Here is an 18,580-nt window from a genome sequence, read left to right as displayed (position 1 = left end):
TGACAACATTTGAGTACCAGCATTTAGAACAATCCATGACGACATTTGAGTACTAGCGTTCAGAGCTACCTGAAACTCAAGTTACACTTGAGTTTTCCAGTTACTTGAGCCAATAAATTGTCTTCTTTGCTTAAGCTAATTTGAGCTGAGCTCTTCCTCTTGCAATCCTTACAGCCCTTGGTTGATGCAATCAGATCACACACACTTTGCCCCTGACCCACTTCCTGGGAGCAGTGGGACAGAGGCGAGATGGCTGGGAGTCCTTCACTACATGTAGGGATGAGGAACAAACGCTTTTTTGGGTGAAACTCAAAAAGGGATGTCTGGTTCCCATTAACCCTCCTAAATCAATAATTAATTCAGGCCAGAAACAACTCTGGCAAATAAGAAAAGGACAGTAGAACTGCCCTGAGGGTCCCCTGGGGAACAAACACAAGCGTGACTCAGAAGCCACTGCATTAAGAGATTAAGAGTTGTGCTGGAGCAGACAGGGGCCTCTGGGAAGGGGAAGTCAATGCCCAGGGACACGGCTCAAGGGCCAGAATTCTGTCAGAATTTCAGACCACTAGCCTAGTTCTAGAAGTGGCTAGAAAAATAAGAAGTTCTGGATTCAACTCCAGCAGAGTGAACAGAAAAATCAAGGCTAATGCCTTCTTAGGACCAAGGCATGCTTACATTCAAAGACCCCACACCTCGTTATCTCAGACATAGTCACAGATTTCTCCTAAATATAGTTTTATATAACTTTATAAGAAGTGAGTTGCAATTTACTGGTTAATCTATAACGTTTTGTAGACAGAGTTAAGCATTAAGTTTGAGTTTCATTTTAGAGCTTATAGTTCTTTTGTTTTGGGGGCCTCAAAAATGTATTGTTTCGGGTCTCATCTATTTTCAGAGGCCCTTGAGGAGCTCACAGGCACTAGGCAATGTGCCCCTAGTACCTGATAGATAAAGTGGCCACAGAAATCATAGCAGGGCAAGGAGAAAGAGGAGGTATGATCTGTCTTTTCAGCAGAGATGGGAGCCCCTTTGAGGTCTCCAATGGGGCTAAGCATCCCCACTGGAGCCACTCCCCACCTTCTGAGAGGAGAATCCCCATCTGGGCCCTCTCAACTCTACCCTGAAGGCTCAGGGTCAGGGGAGAGTATGCTTGGATGGTAACTCTCACGTGACTTGGGAAGCCTGGCTCTTACCTTCAGCTGGTAGAAGGTGAGTCGGCCCAGGCGATAATACACCTTGGCATAGTACAAGGCTTCCTTGGGACTCTGCAGCCAAGGTGGACAGAGGGACAGAGTCTTCAGGTAGCAGTCCTCAGCCATCTCGTACATGTGCAGGGAATAGTACACAGTAGCCAGACGGTGAAAGGCCACCAGCTCCTGCCTCTGATCTCCTAGGAAATGGAAGACTGAGAGAAATATCTTGCAGCCAACACTTTGCATCATTCACTCACTCACTCATTCTGAACAATTTTTAGAAGGTCTGCTAGGTGTCAGGGACCAAGCTCGGGACACAGGGAACAAAGCAGAAGAAGTCCTTCCCTCGTAAGGCTGATGGACTCACAGGATACAGACGTTCCCTAAAGAATTCCACAACTAAAAGCAAAATGTGAAATCCCCTTTCACAAAAGCCCCTGTGATCACTAATAAAGGGAAGCCTCATTTCAATCGGAGTCAGGATGCCAGAAGGGGGAGATCCCATGCAGGACCACTGGAGGTCAATTACAGACCCCCACAGAAGTCTCAACGGGAAAGAATCATTCATTACTGGAAGAAAGGTACATTGCATCCCAACAGAAATCAACTACACGAGCGATTCAGCCAATGAGAAATCACCGCCGCCCTAAACTCTTGCTTTTCTCCAACGGACTTTCGTGCAAAACAACTCCTCCCAATTTCCTCCTTTTTCTCTATAAAATAATGTTCCTCTCCCTCATTTGTTGGATTTGCCTATAGATCTCTACAGCATGCATATCCCAAATTGCAATTCTTTGGCTATTCCCAAATAAACTCCTTTTGTTGATAAAATAGCTAGCTGTTTTATTTTTAGGGTTGACACAGTTGTGGTAAGTGCTACAAAAGAAGATGCAGGGCTCTGTGAGAGTGACTAACCGGAGGATGTGTGCTGGGCAAGGTGTTCTGGGATCATTCCTAAAGAAAGCTTTCTCCATATTGCAGAGGTCACTGTAACTTGGGATTCTGGAAAATCCCTGTGATGGGACATGGTGAGAAGACTAGCTTGATGGAGTAGCCAAAAATTCCTAGAAATGAAAAACTGTAAACAAAGTATGACAACTGTCTTCCTTGCCTAAGGGTCTCTCTCCTCAGAGAGTTCTCTGAGGCTGCCATCAGCAGCAGGCACCCTCTGCTCCCTTCCCAGCTCACAGTCTCAGATAGCTACAGAGACCCAGCCACTTTTAGCCCATGCTTTAGAACCTGGGTTTCTAATGGGTCTATGGCCTCTTGTTTTGGTTTTTGGTGGGTTTGTTGTTTCAATAGCTAACTCCTTTACTAGAAAGTGGCCTTCTAAAGAGAACAAATGCTTCCAGTTTTGCTTTTGGAATATTTGCAAGGTAGCTGTTTGATGCAATCTAAAAACATCACTTGTAAGTTTCAAAGAAACAAAAGCCAAAATTAGAAGATCCAAGGGAGAGAAAATTCTCTGCTATGGAAAAATCCAGTCACAGGGAAGTGGATGAAGGGTGGACACAGCCTCATTTCAGCCTTTGCCCTGGGAAGGAGAGAGTCCACCTCCGAGGGAGTCGTCTGGGGCCCTCAAGGCCTTTCCTGAGATTAGCGCACAGTCGCTCAGATAAGGTTTTCTGCCATAAAGAAAAAGGTAGGAAAAGGAGAGGGAGTGCTCTGAAGTGCAATTAGACACAATAAAGTCCAGTACCAGCCACTTCTCATGCCACTGAGAATGCCCAGAAGTCCCTTCTAGAGCGTCACCAAAGCCTCCATTTCCCCTACATCTAATCAAGGCTCCTCTAATCAAACCTGCTTTTCCTCAAGCATCAACATTTTAGATGAGGTTTTGTGTGGGTTTTTAAAATCATTTTTCACTCTGCCTTTTTTCTGTTTTAATGTCATATTGTTTCCCACTAGCTTTTGTGGCAAATGCAAGCTATTTCAGCTATGTAGTGAATTAATGGGAATCTGACATTCATTTACATTTCAATCCCGTGGAGAAAATGTGCTTTTGACTAATAATCAACCAGTTAAAAATGTAGGGCACAGTGCTTTCACGGTGGCGGGGAGGGGCATTGCCTGTCCATAGGATAAAATACCATTTGCCCTGTACTCTGGAATAATACCAACTGTAATCTAATAATTAGTGTGGCACAGGTAACACTTATCACGGACTTATGGACCAAGCGCTGCGCTGCGGGTTTGCCTGGGTAATCATTGGTCTTCCAATGGCATGAGGTGGGCGCTGTGGTTAATCCTGATTGGCTGATGACAAACGTGAGGCTTACAGACAGTAAGCAGCTTGCTTAATTAACGTCCCCCTGACTGTTGGACCCAGGGTTTGAGCCCAGGCAGTCTAACTGCACAGCCGATGCCATCACTGCCTTGTCGTCCCTTCTAGGAGGGTGTTCACCCCTTCCAGCCAACGAGCCAGACAGTTAAGACCACCTACCTGTGACTGTGCTGAGTCTGGCCGCCAGGGTGGCAAATTCTAAAGCCTTCTCATAGCCTTCCAGGCTGATCTGCAGCTCTGTCAGCTTGTTGAAAATCCGGAGCTCGCTTCTCACCGCCTTCATCCTCCTTGCTAAAGGAACAGCCCCAGCCTGAGAACAGAGGCACAAAGAACCTTAGTCTAGCTCAGGATCCACACTACATACCATACTCTATGAGGCTTCCTCTCCACTGGCAGGGGCTGAGGGGATGGCAGTGATTAAAACCAAGAGGATCGAGGGGCCTGCCCCATAGCACAGTGGTTAAGTTCATTTGCTCCACCTCAGCAGCCTGGGTTCATGGATTCAATCCTGGGTGCCGACCTACACATCACTTGTCAGGCCATGCTATGTTGGCATCCCACATACAAAATAGAGGAAGATTGGCACACATGTTAGCTCAGGGACAATCTTCCTCAAGCAAAAAGACAAAGACTGGCAACAGATGTTAGCTCAGGGCCAATCTTCCTCACCAAAAAAAAAAAAGAAAAGAAAAGAAAAACCAAGGGGATCTGCAGTGTTTCCCTACATGACTGCTCAATTCACTCTCCTGGCCCTTGCTCTTGGAGTCTCTGCCCAGATCTTAGAGGTGGAACAACTAGAGGTCATCAGACCTCCTAAAACTGGGGAAACTGAGAGCAGGAAAGGGAAGATAACTTTTCTCAAGGTCATGTGGGGAGTTACCCCTCCCAGCTATGTGCGCCCTCAGCACCCCAGTGCTAATCTATCAAGTACATATATAGAGCGTGGACATAATGTCTGAGAGTGCCCAATAAATGCTTATTTCTATTGTCTTTATTACGATAAAATTTCAGGCAGTTTCATCATTTCTCTGATCCTGGGTTTTCTCATCTATGAAACGCGTATGAAAGTGAGTACCTCAGAAGTCAGGGATGTGCTTCTTGCTCTCCCAACCCCCACCTCAGTGCCTGGCCATATTGCGTCCTTGATAAATGTCTGAAGCTGAATAAACCACTGAACAAGCAAATGAATGAATATCTGGATAAGTGAGATTTTAGGATCAAATAAGATAATGAGGTTTCCCAAACTTGAGTCAGCAATGAACAACAATTATGATATTTAACACCTGGACATTTACTTAATTAGTATTATTTCTTAAATCAACTCTCTTTTATTATCTTGCCTCATCTTTGCAATAATATTCATGAAATCATGGATTTGATGAGCTGGTGTTACACATTTTTAATTTTTCAAAATATATTTTAATGCATATTTAATAAATAGTAAAACAAAAGTGCTCATCCTGGGACCAGTCATCTCCCACCACATCACCAGTGGTACATGGAAATAGTCTGGTAAATGTAGAAGTGTTCTACAAATTGTAAAGTACCATGTACCCAAGAGATGTAATTATTATGGTGTTTTCTCCCAGGAAGGAGAGAATAACAGAGTTTATCAGCTCCTTCTTTAAGGGCCTGCTAGATTGAAGAGAGGGAGAGCATGTGGGCACTGGATGGGGAAGGGAAGAAAAGGAAATACCAGCAAGAGAGGGGAAGGGGGCCCCAGCCATGTGGCCCTGCTCACGTTTGTGCCAGGGCCTGGCTGGGCACGCTGCACAGCCCAGGACTTACTCGATAATACTCCACTGCGCGATGCCTGTGGCGGGTCCCGTTGAAGAACACGTCACCTGCTTCTTCATAGAGTTTGAGAGCCAGGGAGGGCTCCTCTGACTTCAGGGCTTTCTGGATGGCTGCCTGAGTGGGACAGAGATGGCTGTCAAAGGCGGAGAGAAGGACTTCCAAACGTCCACAGGACAGGCGGCAGTGAGATCTGACCACCTAGCTCAACCCTCTGCTTAAGTGCCCCGAATCCTGAATTGTCCTCCACTCTCGGAGGGCTGGTAGGAAGACTTCGAGATTCTATAGTCCTGCATTTCCCCATCGTGGTGTGAGAGATTACTTTGGTGGCCTTAGAAATGATTTTTAACAGTACACAGACAAACGTTTATGTTTTAATAGTTAAGTATTTATTTTAAGGTGTTTAGGGAAAATGATTAATAATACATGAAAACCTGTGATTTCAGATAGCACGTTTAGTGTAAAAAGCTAAGTTGACATGAAGTTGACTCAAAAAAAAAGAAGCAAATAACAGTACAGAAGGCACACGAATATGGCAAAACCATGAACTTGATGTGTAAACAACTGAAGTTTGGCGACCAGTGACGTCATCCAACACCTACACTTTGCAGATGCAGACACCAAGGCTCAGGAAGAACAAGGAACGTCTCCAAGATTGCATCAGTAGTTAGCAGCAAACAAATGTTAGTCTGCCAGCCTGACACCCTTCTCCTGGCCCCAGTGACCTCTTTTTCTCAAGCCAGCTGTTTCATATTGCATCTCAACAAAATGTGATGAGGAAGTTGAGGAGGGGAGAATGTCCCACAGCATCTGCAGCACAGCTACAGGACCTAAGGTAGAAGCCTTAGGTAGAGAATGATGCACTTCAGCCACAACGACCCTGCAAAATATCAAGTTAGGTGGCAGTGTGGGGTTGGGTAGGCCTGGGACCAATTCCAGCCAATGAATTGCCGGGTGAGTCCCCTCAGTTATTATCCATATGCAGCTACCCAGAGAGAGAGGCAGTGAGATGGCATCCTGCAGTCAGGAGGCTCTCCCGCCAAGCAACGAACAGCCCAAACATCTCCCTCTGGGCCTCCATCTCTTGGAGAGTGAGAATCAAGACTGAATTCTCTGCTCTCTGAAAACGCTTTCAGCTCTAAAATCCTAAGTCAGAGCAAAGGCTGAGAGTGAGGGCTCTAAGTCAAGCTGCTAGTGTGCAATTTTCACCACTTACTGGCTGTGTCACTTTGGGCAAGTCACTCGGCCTCATCGGGCCTCATCTGGAAAATGGGAATTTCAATAGACACTCCTGCCATGTTTGTAATGAGGATTACACTACATCACGCATGTGATGTGTTTAACAAAGTCTCCTGTGCATACGAAGTATGCAATCAATGTCACACAACCATTAGTAAGTCTCTTTAGAAGTGAGTTCGTAAATTTAAGTAATAGAATAAGGGGAGTAAAAAGGGAGAAAATAAGAAATGGGAAAGAAGAAAAGATAATGGACATATTTTAGATGAAACAAATCTTATATGCCGTGATAATATCAGTACGTGCTAAGTCCTAAGCATTTGTAAATGCTTACTATGCAAATGTATTTACTATGCAAGTGATATACCTAAATCCTTACCCTAAGAGATAGGGTTCATCCATGAAGAAACTGAGGCCCGGAGGGCTCATAGAGCAGGCCAAAGGTCACGCAGTCCATAATCGATGGCTCTGTGATTTGATTCCAGGCCTGTCTCTCTTCAAAGCCCAGGCCTTTAATCAATACACTCTGCCATATCTCAGACATTAAAGGTATGCAAACAAAAAAATCATAAGAGAACAATAATGTTAACACCCTGCATGCATCAACCTCACCTCTAGTTGCAGCAAAACCCTGAAGTCAAGGTGTGTGTCAAGCTTTGGAAAGATGAATATACTTGACGTGCCAGGTGAGTGAGTCTCCCGCCATGGTCTTTGAGAGCTCACAGGTGTACAGTATATGGGTCTCAGGGACTGCCCTTTGCCCCCTGTATTCAGCCTACCAGATCGCCCTGATTTCCATCTTGTGTCCAGGCAGCAGCCCATGTTGACCCTCCCTCCAAGGACTTGGCGAGGACATCTCCTTTCTCTAGTTCCAGCTGGTCAATTTGGAGGGTACAGCTGCCTCTCCAAATGGCCCAGGTGAGCAGATGAGATTGCGGGAGGCCTACCTGCAGGTACAGCTCCACCAGCTCATCTTCCTGCATGAGGTAGTGAAGTCGCCCAGCCCCGAGCCAGGCCTCGGCCGCCTTGTCTCTCTCCTCCAGGTCAATGAAGATACGCAGGCTTTCCTTGATGCAGGTGAGGGACCTCCTGAGGGACCTGGGAGGTGGAGATGGACTCATTAGGTGTGAGGGCTCAAAGGGGGCTCGGAGTCACTTAGCACATGAGGAAACCAAGGCCCTGGGAGGAAACAACCTTGTTTCAGATCACACAGGGAGGCCAGGCCTGATTTGAATCCCGGCTGTGCCTCAACCAGCTGTGTCACCTTGAGAAAGTACAGAACTTCTCTGTGCCTTGGTTTCCCCATCTGTAAATGGGGATATAATTATACCTGCCTTGGAGGGTTGTTGTGACGATTAAATGAGATAAAACTAGAGTGCTCAGAACAGTGCCTACCACAGAGTAAGCACTCAGTGAATGTTTAGATGTTAATTATCATTATTATTATTACTGGTCCATCCATCTTTCAACTACAGTATAACATTGTTTTTTGTAAGCACCTAACACACCGTAGATGCCAAATGCACAGTCTATTGAATAAATGCACAAACGAATGATCACAGTGGTGACTTTAAATCATCCAAAAGATTTTGATGTTTGTTTAAGAAGAAAAATCAAAGAAGGGCAACAGCTTTAAAAGGTTGGTGCTTAACAGAGTAATCTTTACTTATCTGGAAAATTATCTTAGATAGAAAACTTCCCCCATGACAGGGATCAATGAAGAAATGAGGTCTAGGCAGCGTAGTGTGGCACAGATTCATAATTCTAGAACAACAAGGGGCACTGGGCATTATCTAGAGAGTAGTTCTCAACTCCGGCAGCGATTGGAATCGCTCAGAAGCTTTTTAAACACACAGGCACAGGCAAACTCCCCCCAGTGTGTTGACACACCATGCTAGCCTGGGACGCTCTGGGAGTGTGGCTCAGGCACCAGCATCTTATAAAGCTCCCCAACAGGGACTCTGTTGTGCAGCTTGGGTCGAGACTTGCTCACCTAGTCCAACCCCCTTATTTTACAGAGGAAACAGGCCCAGAGATGGGAAGTGACTTGTGCAAGGTTACACAGCACATTAGGGAAAGATCCAAGGCCGGAACTCCCTTCTCCTGAGTCCCAGCCCAGGACTTGTCGCAAAACACCCACATCCCTCAAAGCGTGATTTATAGCCCACCTGCATCAGCATTACCTGGGGAGCTTATTAAAAACACAGACTCCCAGAGCTACCTCAGACTGACTCGATCAGAATCCTCATGCTTGCAAGCCAGGAACCTGAATTTCTGAGACGCACCCAGCTTATGCTCACGCACACCGAAGCTGGAGAACCACTGCACCGAATCACCCAAATCCTTCTAGAAAAACTGGTCGTCATCAACCAAGCCTGTGGACAGTTAGGAGGTCCTCATCAAACATGGTTATCATCTCATCGTGTGCAACCCAGCCCCAGGCCCCCTGGTGCACAGTGATGGAAAGAAGCGTTGCCTTTGACTAATGAGGTCCTGATTCGTCTCGGTGATGAGGCAGCTGTTGGCCTTCTGGAGAATGTGCCAGGCATTTGGCGCTTGTCAGTACTGAGAAGAAAGACCTCAGGTTTTCCTCACTGCCCTGTTCTTCACATGGGATTTGTCGACATGCAGGCTGGGCTCTGACCACCCTCTCTCCAGTATTAGAATGTGAGATTGCTGCTGAGACTGTGCTGTGAGCTCAGGAGCCACGCGCAATGCTGAGGTGTCACCAGCCTCCTGGCTGAGCTGGGGCAACCACAGCCCTCTTACTGTAGGAAGCCCTGTCCTTCTCCTGCCCGCTCCACACCCGCAAACGTCACGCAGAGTTAACATGTTCTACAGGCCTGGCCTCCACCGCCCTCCCCACTCCCTCTGCAGCAGCTGATGAAGACAGGACCCACACATCTCATCCTGATCCTGTCTCCAGCTGTTTTGTTTATTACCATATGCTGTCCTGGGAGACCCTTAGGCTATGGTTGTTTTCTTCAGACCCCCAGGGAGCAAGATTTGCATTATTACAGAGAGGCCAACTCACAAAGCAGGCATTTACTTCTCAGACCTTTTCTCTCCAAGCTCACTATGACTGTGGACAGGACGAGAGGACATCAGTTTTTCTCTCCAGGAAACATCCCACAGGGGAAGGGAGGATGTACGGAGGCCAGCTACTCACACAGCGCTATCAAGACTCCTTGTGCATGCAGGGTTTTCGAAAGACCGCAGCCTCCCACCAAGACTTACCCCTGACCCATAACCTCCAGCAAAAACAAGTGCCTTATGGTCTGAAATTGGGAGGGGGTCTCCTGCTTCCTCTGTTCTTTTCTATCACAACTCACCACCCCATTTTTCTACATCTGCCAGTAGCTGTGCTATATCACCCACCAGATGAGCCACTGGCTTGGTCTGGAAGATCCCAGCATCCCAATTCCTCTAGCCACCACCTGTAGGCTCTAGGTGTGGCTCAGCTCCCAAATCAAAAGAAGTAAGGAGCCCAGCGGACGGAACAGCATGTCCCAAGCCCCAAGGCACTCCCGGGCCACCTACACCTGGACCCTGCCAGGCTATCTCCTCTCCTCTCTCAAGTCTTTTCTTTCTCTCATTTTTCCTGCCCCCAAAGTTCAATCTGTGCAGCTGAGTCCTTTTTTCTTGCTTCCTGCCTGGACATCAGCCACGAGCCTGTGGCCAGGTGACCTCGATACACCTACATTCCCAGACTTCCTGCTTCCCAACCTTGCTGGGGCTTTCCAGATCCCCACCCTGCCTGGATGAATGTCTGACCTCTGGCCAGAGCCCCACCTCCGCTAATTGCTCCTGTCCTGTTTCCATAATAAGAACTGCCACTCACCAAGGGCCTACCCTGTGCCAAGTGTTGGGACACAAATTTTCAGTATACATTTTCTCATTTAATCCTCATAGAAACCCTAAGCTTACAAGAGTTCTTAGCCCATTTTGCAAATAAAGAAACCCAGTGGGTTTTTTTAAAAACTTGTCCAAGTTTGCACTGGTCATTTCTAAGGATTTATTTTGAGATCTCTGCTATTTTGTCTTGTAATAACAGCAACGACAGTAATTGTCACTGACATTTACTGAGCGCTTAGCATGTGCTGGTGGCTTTACATTTGTAATCTCATTTAATCATCACAATAGCACTAAGAGAGCAGTACTATTGTATTCATGTCATAAATGGAAAAAGTAAGGCTCAGAAAGGGTAAGTGACGTGGACCAGGTAATATACCCTGTTTAGACCAGGACCTAATCCTGAGCATCTAATCTGACTCCAGAGCCCCCCCACACACTCTGAAGCAGTGCTCAGTCCCTGGCTCAGAAGTCAGCGCATGGGAAAGGTTTTGCTTCTTTGACCACTTGAGCAACCTGGAAGTTTCCTAGGACATTAGCTACCTCAAACCTTGAAAACAGTTTCCTCATCTATGAAAGTGGGGTGGTGATACACATCATAGCCTTGGGATCAGATGAGAACACATCAGCGCAAGAAATTCTTTCCTTGTTTAGGATTACAGAAATGTTAGGGATTAGTCATATTAGTTATATTGAAAACCAAACATTGAAGCATTTTTTTTCAGTTCCACAGGAATAGGAAGTATAAGGATAAGAATAAAAGCCATGAGTAATGACTTCTAGGCTACTGTTGTATTTACATGCAAAGAATCATTATTTTGTGAAGACCTCCTGCACGCAAGGCCTTTCTTTTTTCTAAAAATAATATGCATACGCTTAGTGGCACTTCGCACAATTTATATGTACCTTTGGTGATTATGTATATAAGGTCTATTTCCTAAACTAGTCTATGAGCATTGCGAACTCAGGGACTATATCTCCCTTGTCCAGCTTTTAGCACAGTGCCTGAGCCACAAGAAATCCTCAGTGTATGTTGAATTGATTCAGTAGAGCCACGAAGTTCTCCTGAATGCCACCTGACTCAGCTCCAGAGCAAGGTACCGTCTATATTGAGTCACCTGGAGACAGAAGACAAGACCTTCAAAGACCCCTCCCATTGAGAGATTGAAACACTTTACCAAACTAGGTTCTATCATTGTCACCTGGAGGCAGAGAGAGCAAGACTCTGAAGGTATTGGACAAAAGGACAGCAAAGTGTCCCAAGGCAAAAACCCAAAGGCTGGGCCAAAGTTTTCATCATCTCCTTGCCCTCCCCTTCTATCCTCCACCTCTAAACCCTAGAGAAAGTCTTTCAAATAGGAGGAATTAAAATGAGTAGAAAGGCAGCATGGGTAGTGAAAGCCACCGTAAATTGAGGGTTCGGGGATCTCAGCTAATACCAGTAAAACCAACTGGTGTCAGGAGTCTGCACTCTTTATAGCAGGCAGCGATCAGATCAAACGAAAAATGAGGCCACTCTCATCCATACAGTCCCAAGGAGTTTCATGATGTAGACATCCACATCTATTCTTTAGAGTGAAAATTATTGACTGAACAGGCAGAATACATACAGAATATCCACTCTAGACCAGGGGTTGGCAAACTCTGGCCCGTGAGTCAAATGCAGACTTCCACCTGCTATCGTAAGTAAAGTGTTATTGGAACACAGCCACACTCATCCATTTATGTATTGTCTATGACTGTTTTCGTGCTACATCTATAGAGTGGAGTGGGTGTGACATAGACCCTATGGCCCACAAGGCCTAAAACATTTACTAGCTGACCTTTTATTAAAAAGTTTGCTGACTCCTGTTCTAGACTCCGACTGGGCATCAATCCCTGCTGTGTGGCTCCATGCACGTTACCTGGCTTCCTTAGCTCTCAGTTTCTACAGGTCTTTCTACCTCCTATGGCCATCCTAAGATTACACCTTGCTTGGTAAACAGTGCATGCTCACTGAATGCCTGCTGTTACTATTATGACCACCATTTCACTATAGACGCTCACTGCGCAAGTCTAGAGTGGCCTGCACAACCCCCTACCCCTAGTCAACCTCCACATCCCCTCCTAGGTGACAGGCTGGAGTCCTCTCTCTTCTTTAGTACCCATATCCGGATGAACATCAGACCCTGTCTGTTGAACCTACAGAACGTCTTTCAAATGTGTCCCTACCTCTCCATTGCTATTGCTATTCCCTTTGCCCAAAATGCCATTCTACTCTTCTCCACTTCTCCAAATCTTACTTATCTGTCAAGGGCGTCCTCAAATACTACCCCTTCATGACATCTTCCCTGACAGACGCTCCCATCCCTTAGCTGCAACTGAGCTTTCCTTTGCCTCCAAACCTGCCCCTGCAGATGCCTGCCCTCTCTCCCATGAATACTTCCTGCCTTTGCTCACTATGGCTTTGAGCTTTGTGAGAATGGAAATCCCTTGGGGGGAGTTAAGTTGAAAAAAATTCGTTCATTACATCAAAACTCACTTAATAAATTCCTCCCAGAAATTAGTGCCAGGAAAAAGTCTGCTCCAACAGATACATTTGTTTACGTACTTTAATTAGACAGTGAGAACCTCATATGGCTTTCCTCTTTTTACCTCAGCTGGCAGGAAGCTTAAGGCTAAATTACAGTAACCACCTGCAGGTGCGTGGAAACACCTGTTTACCTATGTCTGTTAGCCAGTCTTTGTTAATTTTTTTTCTTGAATGCTCCGTAGGAGTAGGTGATTTATACATGCTAAATAAATATAGCATTATAGCGTGTTCTCCTTGATGAACTGAGCATTCTGAAAAGGGATAATCACCTTGTGTTTGCAGAGGTTTCCTCCGACACCTAAGGCACTTGCCCCTCTTCCTCATAGTGTCACTCATTGGTGGTGAGGCAGGAGAAGTGGACGTTTATTTCCTCCCAGTTATACAAATAAGAATCTCAGAGCCTAGAGTTATAGAATGTTAGGATTCAAAGGTCCTAATCTGGATCAACTTCCAGAATGATGGAGTAAGGATCTCAAAAGATCCACTCCCCCATAAAACCAATGAGAACACTGGCAAAAACTGTCACAGTCAACTTTTTCAGAACTCTGGAAATGAAACAAAAGCCTGCAACAATTCAAGGAGCATTTATTTAAGAAAAACAGCTGAATCCTGTTAAGAATAGTGAGATTTGTTGCTGTTTAACTTGCTCTAAAAGCATCTCCTCCCCGAGCTCTGTGGCAGCCTCGAAAACCAACAGCCTCGTCATCACAGTAGCTGGGAAAACCAGCAGCCCAGCAGCCACTGGAAGGGGCACAATGAGTTTGGAATTCCCCACTGTTCTATTCCCACGGAAATGTCACTATTTGATGTGTCTGGGAGTTCCCTGAAAGCCTGCCTTCGTGGGGCTTTTTAAAATTGAACCTGACACAGAGCTCACTCACTATAGAACGTTCTCTCCCCTGAGGTATTTGTCCAAAAACATCAGCATCAATTGTCTGACACTGATGCTGCCTGAAGTGGTGAAAACATTTGGAGCAAACAAGAAGGTGACAGAAAAAAAATAATAAAAGGAAAAATTTGAGAATAAGATGTCCATAGGAGGCTTTGAAAAGCTCCAACATATTCCCAGGAATCCAGAAGGCCACACGCCTGTGCAAAACTGCATGCATGCCCAGGAAACACCTGAGATTGTTATAAATTAAGATGTTAATTGTAATCCTTAGGGTAACCCCTAAGAAAATAGCTGAAAGAAATACTGTAAAAGAAATGACAAGGAAATTTAAATGGTACACTAGAAAACATCTATTTAACATAAAATGAGGCAGCAAAGGAGTAATTTTAAAAAGGTGTAAGACATATAGAAAACAAATAGCAAAATGGCAGACATAGTAATTACAGTAATTAAACTAAATGTAAGTGGACTGAACACTCAAGTCAAAAGACAGAGATTGGCAGAATGGATTTTAAAAAAGAAAGAAAAGAAATGATCCAACTACATGCTATCTACAAGCAATACACTTTAGATTCAAAGACACAAATAGATTAAAAGTAAAAGTATGGGAAAAGATACACCTTTCAACAGGAGCTCGAGTGGCTAAACTAATATCAGATAAAAATAACAAAATTGTCACTAAACACAATGAAAGAAGATTTTATAATGATAAAAGAGTCATTCCATCACGAAGACATAACAATCAGAAACATAATGCACCTAAAAACAGAGCCCCAAAATACACAAAGTAAAAGCTGACAGAATTGAAGAGAGAAATAGACAATTTCTGTTCAACAATAACTGGAGATTTCAATACCCCATTTTCAATAATGGATAGAATAATTAGACATAACAACAAAACAAAATAGAAGACTTTAACTATAAACCAATTCAACCTGACAGACATCTGCAGAACACTATACTGAATGGCAGAATATGCATTCTTCTCAAGTACACATGGAACATGCTCCAGAATAGACAGTAGAGTAGGCCTTTCTCAATAAATTTAGACCTTATAAATAAATTTAAAAGTAATGAAATCATACGAAGTATGCTCTCCCACCAATGGAATAAAATCAGAAATCGGTAACAGAAGGAAATTTGCGGGATTCACAAATATGTGAAAATTAAACAATATACTCCTGAATAACCAAGGAGTCAAAGAAGAAATCACAAGAGATATTGGAAAGTACTTTGAGATGAATGAAAACAAAAATACAACATACCAAAATTGGAGTGAAGGAGGTGCCCAGAGAGAAATTTATACCATAAATATTTATATAAAAAAGAAGAAAGATCTCAAATCAATAACCTAACATTCCACCTTAAGACACTTGAAAAGGAAGAGCAAAGTAAACCCAAAGCAAACAGAAGAAAGAAAATAGTTAATATTAAATCAAAAATAAATGATAGTGAGAATAGAAAAACAAAGAAAATCAACAAAATCAAAAGCCGATTCTTTTAAAAAGCAAATCTCTGATCAGTCTGATGGAGAAAAATAGGACACAGTGTGAGGCAAGCGTACAATTTTATTTCTTTGTATGTGTATATACAGTTGTCCTGGCACTGTCTGATGACTGCTTTTTCCTCCACTGGATGATCTTGGCTTCTTTGTCAAAAATCAGCTTATCATAGACACAAGCATTTATTTCTTGACTCAATTCTAGCTCATTGATCTATATGTCCATCGTTATGCCAGTACTGGACTGTCTTGATTGATGTTATTTGGTGGTGTGTTTTGAAATTGGAAAGCATTACTTGTTCAATTTGGTAATTCCTTTTTGGGATTCTGGGCGCCTTGCAATTACATTTGAATATTAGAATCAGTTTGTCAATTTCTACAAAGAAGCCAGCTGGGATTCCGATAGAGGTTGCATTTGAATACATAGATTATTTGGGGTATATTGCCATCTTAATAAACTTCTGATCCCTTACTATGGAATGCTTTTTCATTTATTTAGATCTTCTTTAAATTCTTTCAATGGTATTTTGTGGTTTTCAGAGTATAGATTTTACGCTGCTTTTGTAAAATTTAATCTTTTACTTTAAATACTTTATATGTGGTAAAAATACTAGGATAATTAAAAATAAATATTTTATTCTTTTTGATGCTATTGTAAATGGAATTTTTCTTAGTTTAACTTTCAGATTGTTCACTGCAACTGTATGGAAATATACTTGAATTTTGTGTGTTGGTATTATGTTCTACAACCTTGCTTAACTCATTTCTTAGTTCTGGTGGTTTTTTGGTGGATTCCCTGGGATTTTCTATGTACGTGATCCTGTCATCTATGATTGAAGACAGTTTTGCTTCTTTCTTTCCCCCCAGAAAAAAAAAAAGAAAAATAAGAGAAAAGACTAAGAATTAAAGTAGAGACATTATTACTAACAGAAATAACTAAAGTAATAAAAAGGATTATAAGGGGGTACTATGAATAATTGTATACCAACAAATCAGATAATCTAGATGAAATAGACAAATTCTTAAAAAGATAAAAATATCAAAACTGCTCAAGAAGGAATAGAAAATCTAAATAAACCCATAACAACTAAAAAGAGTGAATTAGTAACGAAAGAAACTTCTAACAAAGAAAAGCCCAGGCCCTGACAGCTCCACTGGTGAATTCTACCAAGCATTTAAGGATGAATTAACACCAAACCTTCACAAACTTTCAAAAAATAGAAGAGGAGGGAACATTTCCCAACTCATTATGAGGCCAGTATTACCCTGACAGCAAAACCAGACAAAGACATCATCACAGGAACAGAAAACTACAGACCAATATCTCTTATGAATATAGATGTAAAAATACTCAACCAAATACCAGCAAACTGAATCCAGCAACACAGAAAAAGGATTCTACACCATGACCAAGTGAGATTTATCCCAAGAATGCAAGGTCAGTTCAATACTAAAATCAATCAATTTAATATGCCTTATTAATAGAATAGAAGAAAAACCCACCTGCTCAGCTCAATAGGAGCATAAAAAGTATTTGATCATAACATTAATAAAAAAAAAAGTATTTGAAAAAATTCAACACCCTTTAATGATAAAAACACACAAAAAACTAAGAATATAAAGGAAATTCCTCAACTTAATAAAGGGTATTTATGAAACACTCACAGCTAATTTCATACTTAATGGTGAAAGACTGAAAGCTCTCCCCCTCATATCAGGAACAAGACAGGAAGGGGTACTCTCACCACTTCTATTCAGCATTGTATGGGAAGCTCTATCTAGGGTGATTAGGCAAGAAAATGAAATAAAAAGAAAGGAAGAAGAAAAACTATATTTGCATGTGACATGATTTTACACGTAGAAAATCCTGAGGAGTACACACACACACACATGCACACGCACACACAAACTATTAGAACTAATAAACAGAGTTGCAGCATGCAAGATTATCATACAAAAATCAACTGTATTTCTATACAGTGTCAATGAGCAATCTGAAAATATAGTTAAGAAAACAACTCCACTTACAATAGCATCAAAACTACTTCAGAATACATTTAACAAAACAAGTGCAAATTTTATATCCTAAAAACTACAACACTCTGTTGAAAAGGATTAAAGAAGACCTAAGTAAAAGTAAAGACATCCCATGTTCATGAATTGGAAGGCATGATATTGTTAAGATAGCAGAACATGCCCAAATTGATGTACAGATTCAACATCATCCCTATCAACATCCTAGCAGGCTTCTTTGCAGACATTGAAAAGCTGACACTAAATTTCATATGGAAAGGCAAAGAACTCAAAATAGCCAAAACAATCTTGAAAAAGAATAGCAATTTTGGGGGACTCACACTTCCTAATTTAAAACTTACCACAAAGCTGCAATAAACATGACAGTATAGTCTGGCATAGGCTGGACATACAGATCAATAGAGTAGAATTTAGAATCCAGAAATAAGCCCTTACATTTATAGTCAATTGATTTTAAACAAGGGTGCCAAAAACATTCAATGGGGAAAAAGAATTTTTTCAACAAGTGGTACTTGGACAACTGGATATTCATGCAAAAGAACAAAATTGGACCCTACCTTACACCATACACAAAAATTAACTCAAATGGCTGATTGACTTAAATGTAAGAGTTCAAACTACAAAAATCTTAAAAGGAAATAGGGCTAAATTTCGTGACCTTGGATTAAGCAATGATTAAGGAAAAATAGATAAATTGAACTTCAGCAACTTTAAAAATGTTTGTGTCATCAAAGGATGACATCAAGAAAGTGAAAAGAGGACCAACCTTGCTGGCCTAGTAGTTAAGTTCAGTGCATTCCGCTTTGGCAGCCCAGGTTCGGTTCCCAGGTGCGAACCTATACCACTTATCTATCAGTGGCCATGCTATGGCAGCATCTCACATACAAAAGGAGGAAGATTGGCAGCAGATGAATTAGGGTGAATCTTCCTCAGCAAAAAAAAAGAAAAGAAAAGAAACCCATGGGTTGGGAGAAAATATTTGCAAATCCTGTATCTGATACATCCAGATTTTATCCAGAATATATAAAGAACTCTTACAAGTGAAAAATTAAAGGACAAATGATGCAGTTAAAAACTGGGCAAAGGGGGCCAGCCCAGTGGTGCAGCAGTTAAGTGCACACATTCTGCTTTGGTGGCCCAGGGTTCACTGGTTTGGATCCTGGGTTCAGACATGGCACCACCTGGCAAGCCATGCTTTGGTAGGTGTCCCACACATAAAGTA

The 18,580-nt window shown here is 42.8% G+C and overlaps 1 protein-coding gene across 3 annotated transcripts in view; it reads right to left on the bottom strand.

Moving 5' to 3' along the window:
• The window catches only part of SH3TC2 (SH3 domain and tetratricopeptide repeats 2), a 71,240-nt gene that overhangs the window by 3,954 nt on the left and 48,706 nt on the right, over window positions 1-18,580 (bottom strand). For all 3 annotated transcript variants that reach the window (XM_046667312.1, XM_046667313.1, XM_046667314.1), the window contains 4 exons: window positions 7,455-7,605; window positions 5,266-5,388; window positions 3,637-3,787; window positions 1,194-1,390 (listed from right to left, as the gene is read on the bottom strand). In XM_046667312.1, coding sequence (XP_046523268.1) covers window positions 1,194-1,390; window positions 3,637-3,787; window positions 5,266-5,388; window positions 7,455-7,605 — 622 coding nt within the window. The remainder of the gene's footprint in view (window positions 1-1,193; window positions 1,391-3,636; window positions 3,788-5,265; window positions 5,389-7,454; window positions 7,606-18,580) is intronic.

The sequence above is a fragment of the Equus quagga genome, chromosome 7, assembly GCF_021613505.1.
Source record: "Equus quagga isolate Etosha38 chromosome 7, UCLA_HA_Equagga_1.0, whole genome shotgun sequence".
NCBI lineage: Eukaryota > Metazoa > Chordata > Mammalia > Perissodactyla > Equidae > Equus > Equus quagga.
Note: the sequence above shows the minus strand (reverse complement) of the source record. Positions and strands in the feature narration are given on the sequence as shown.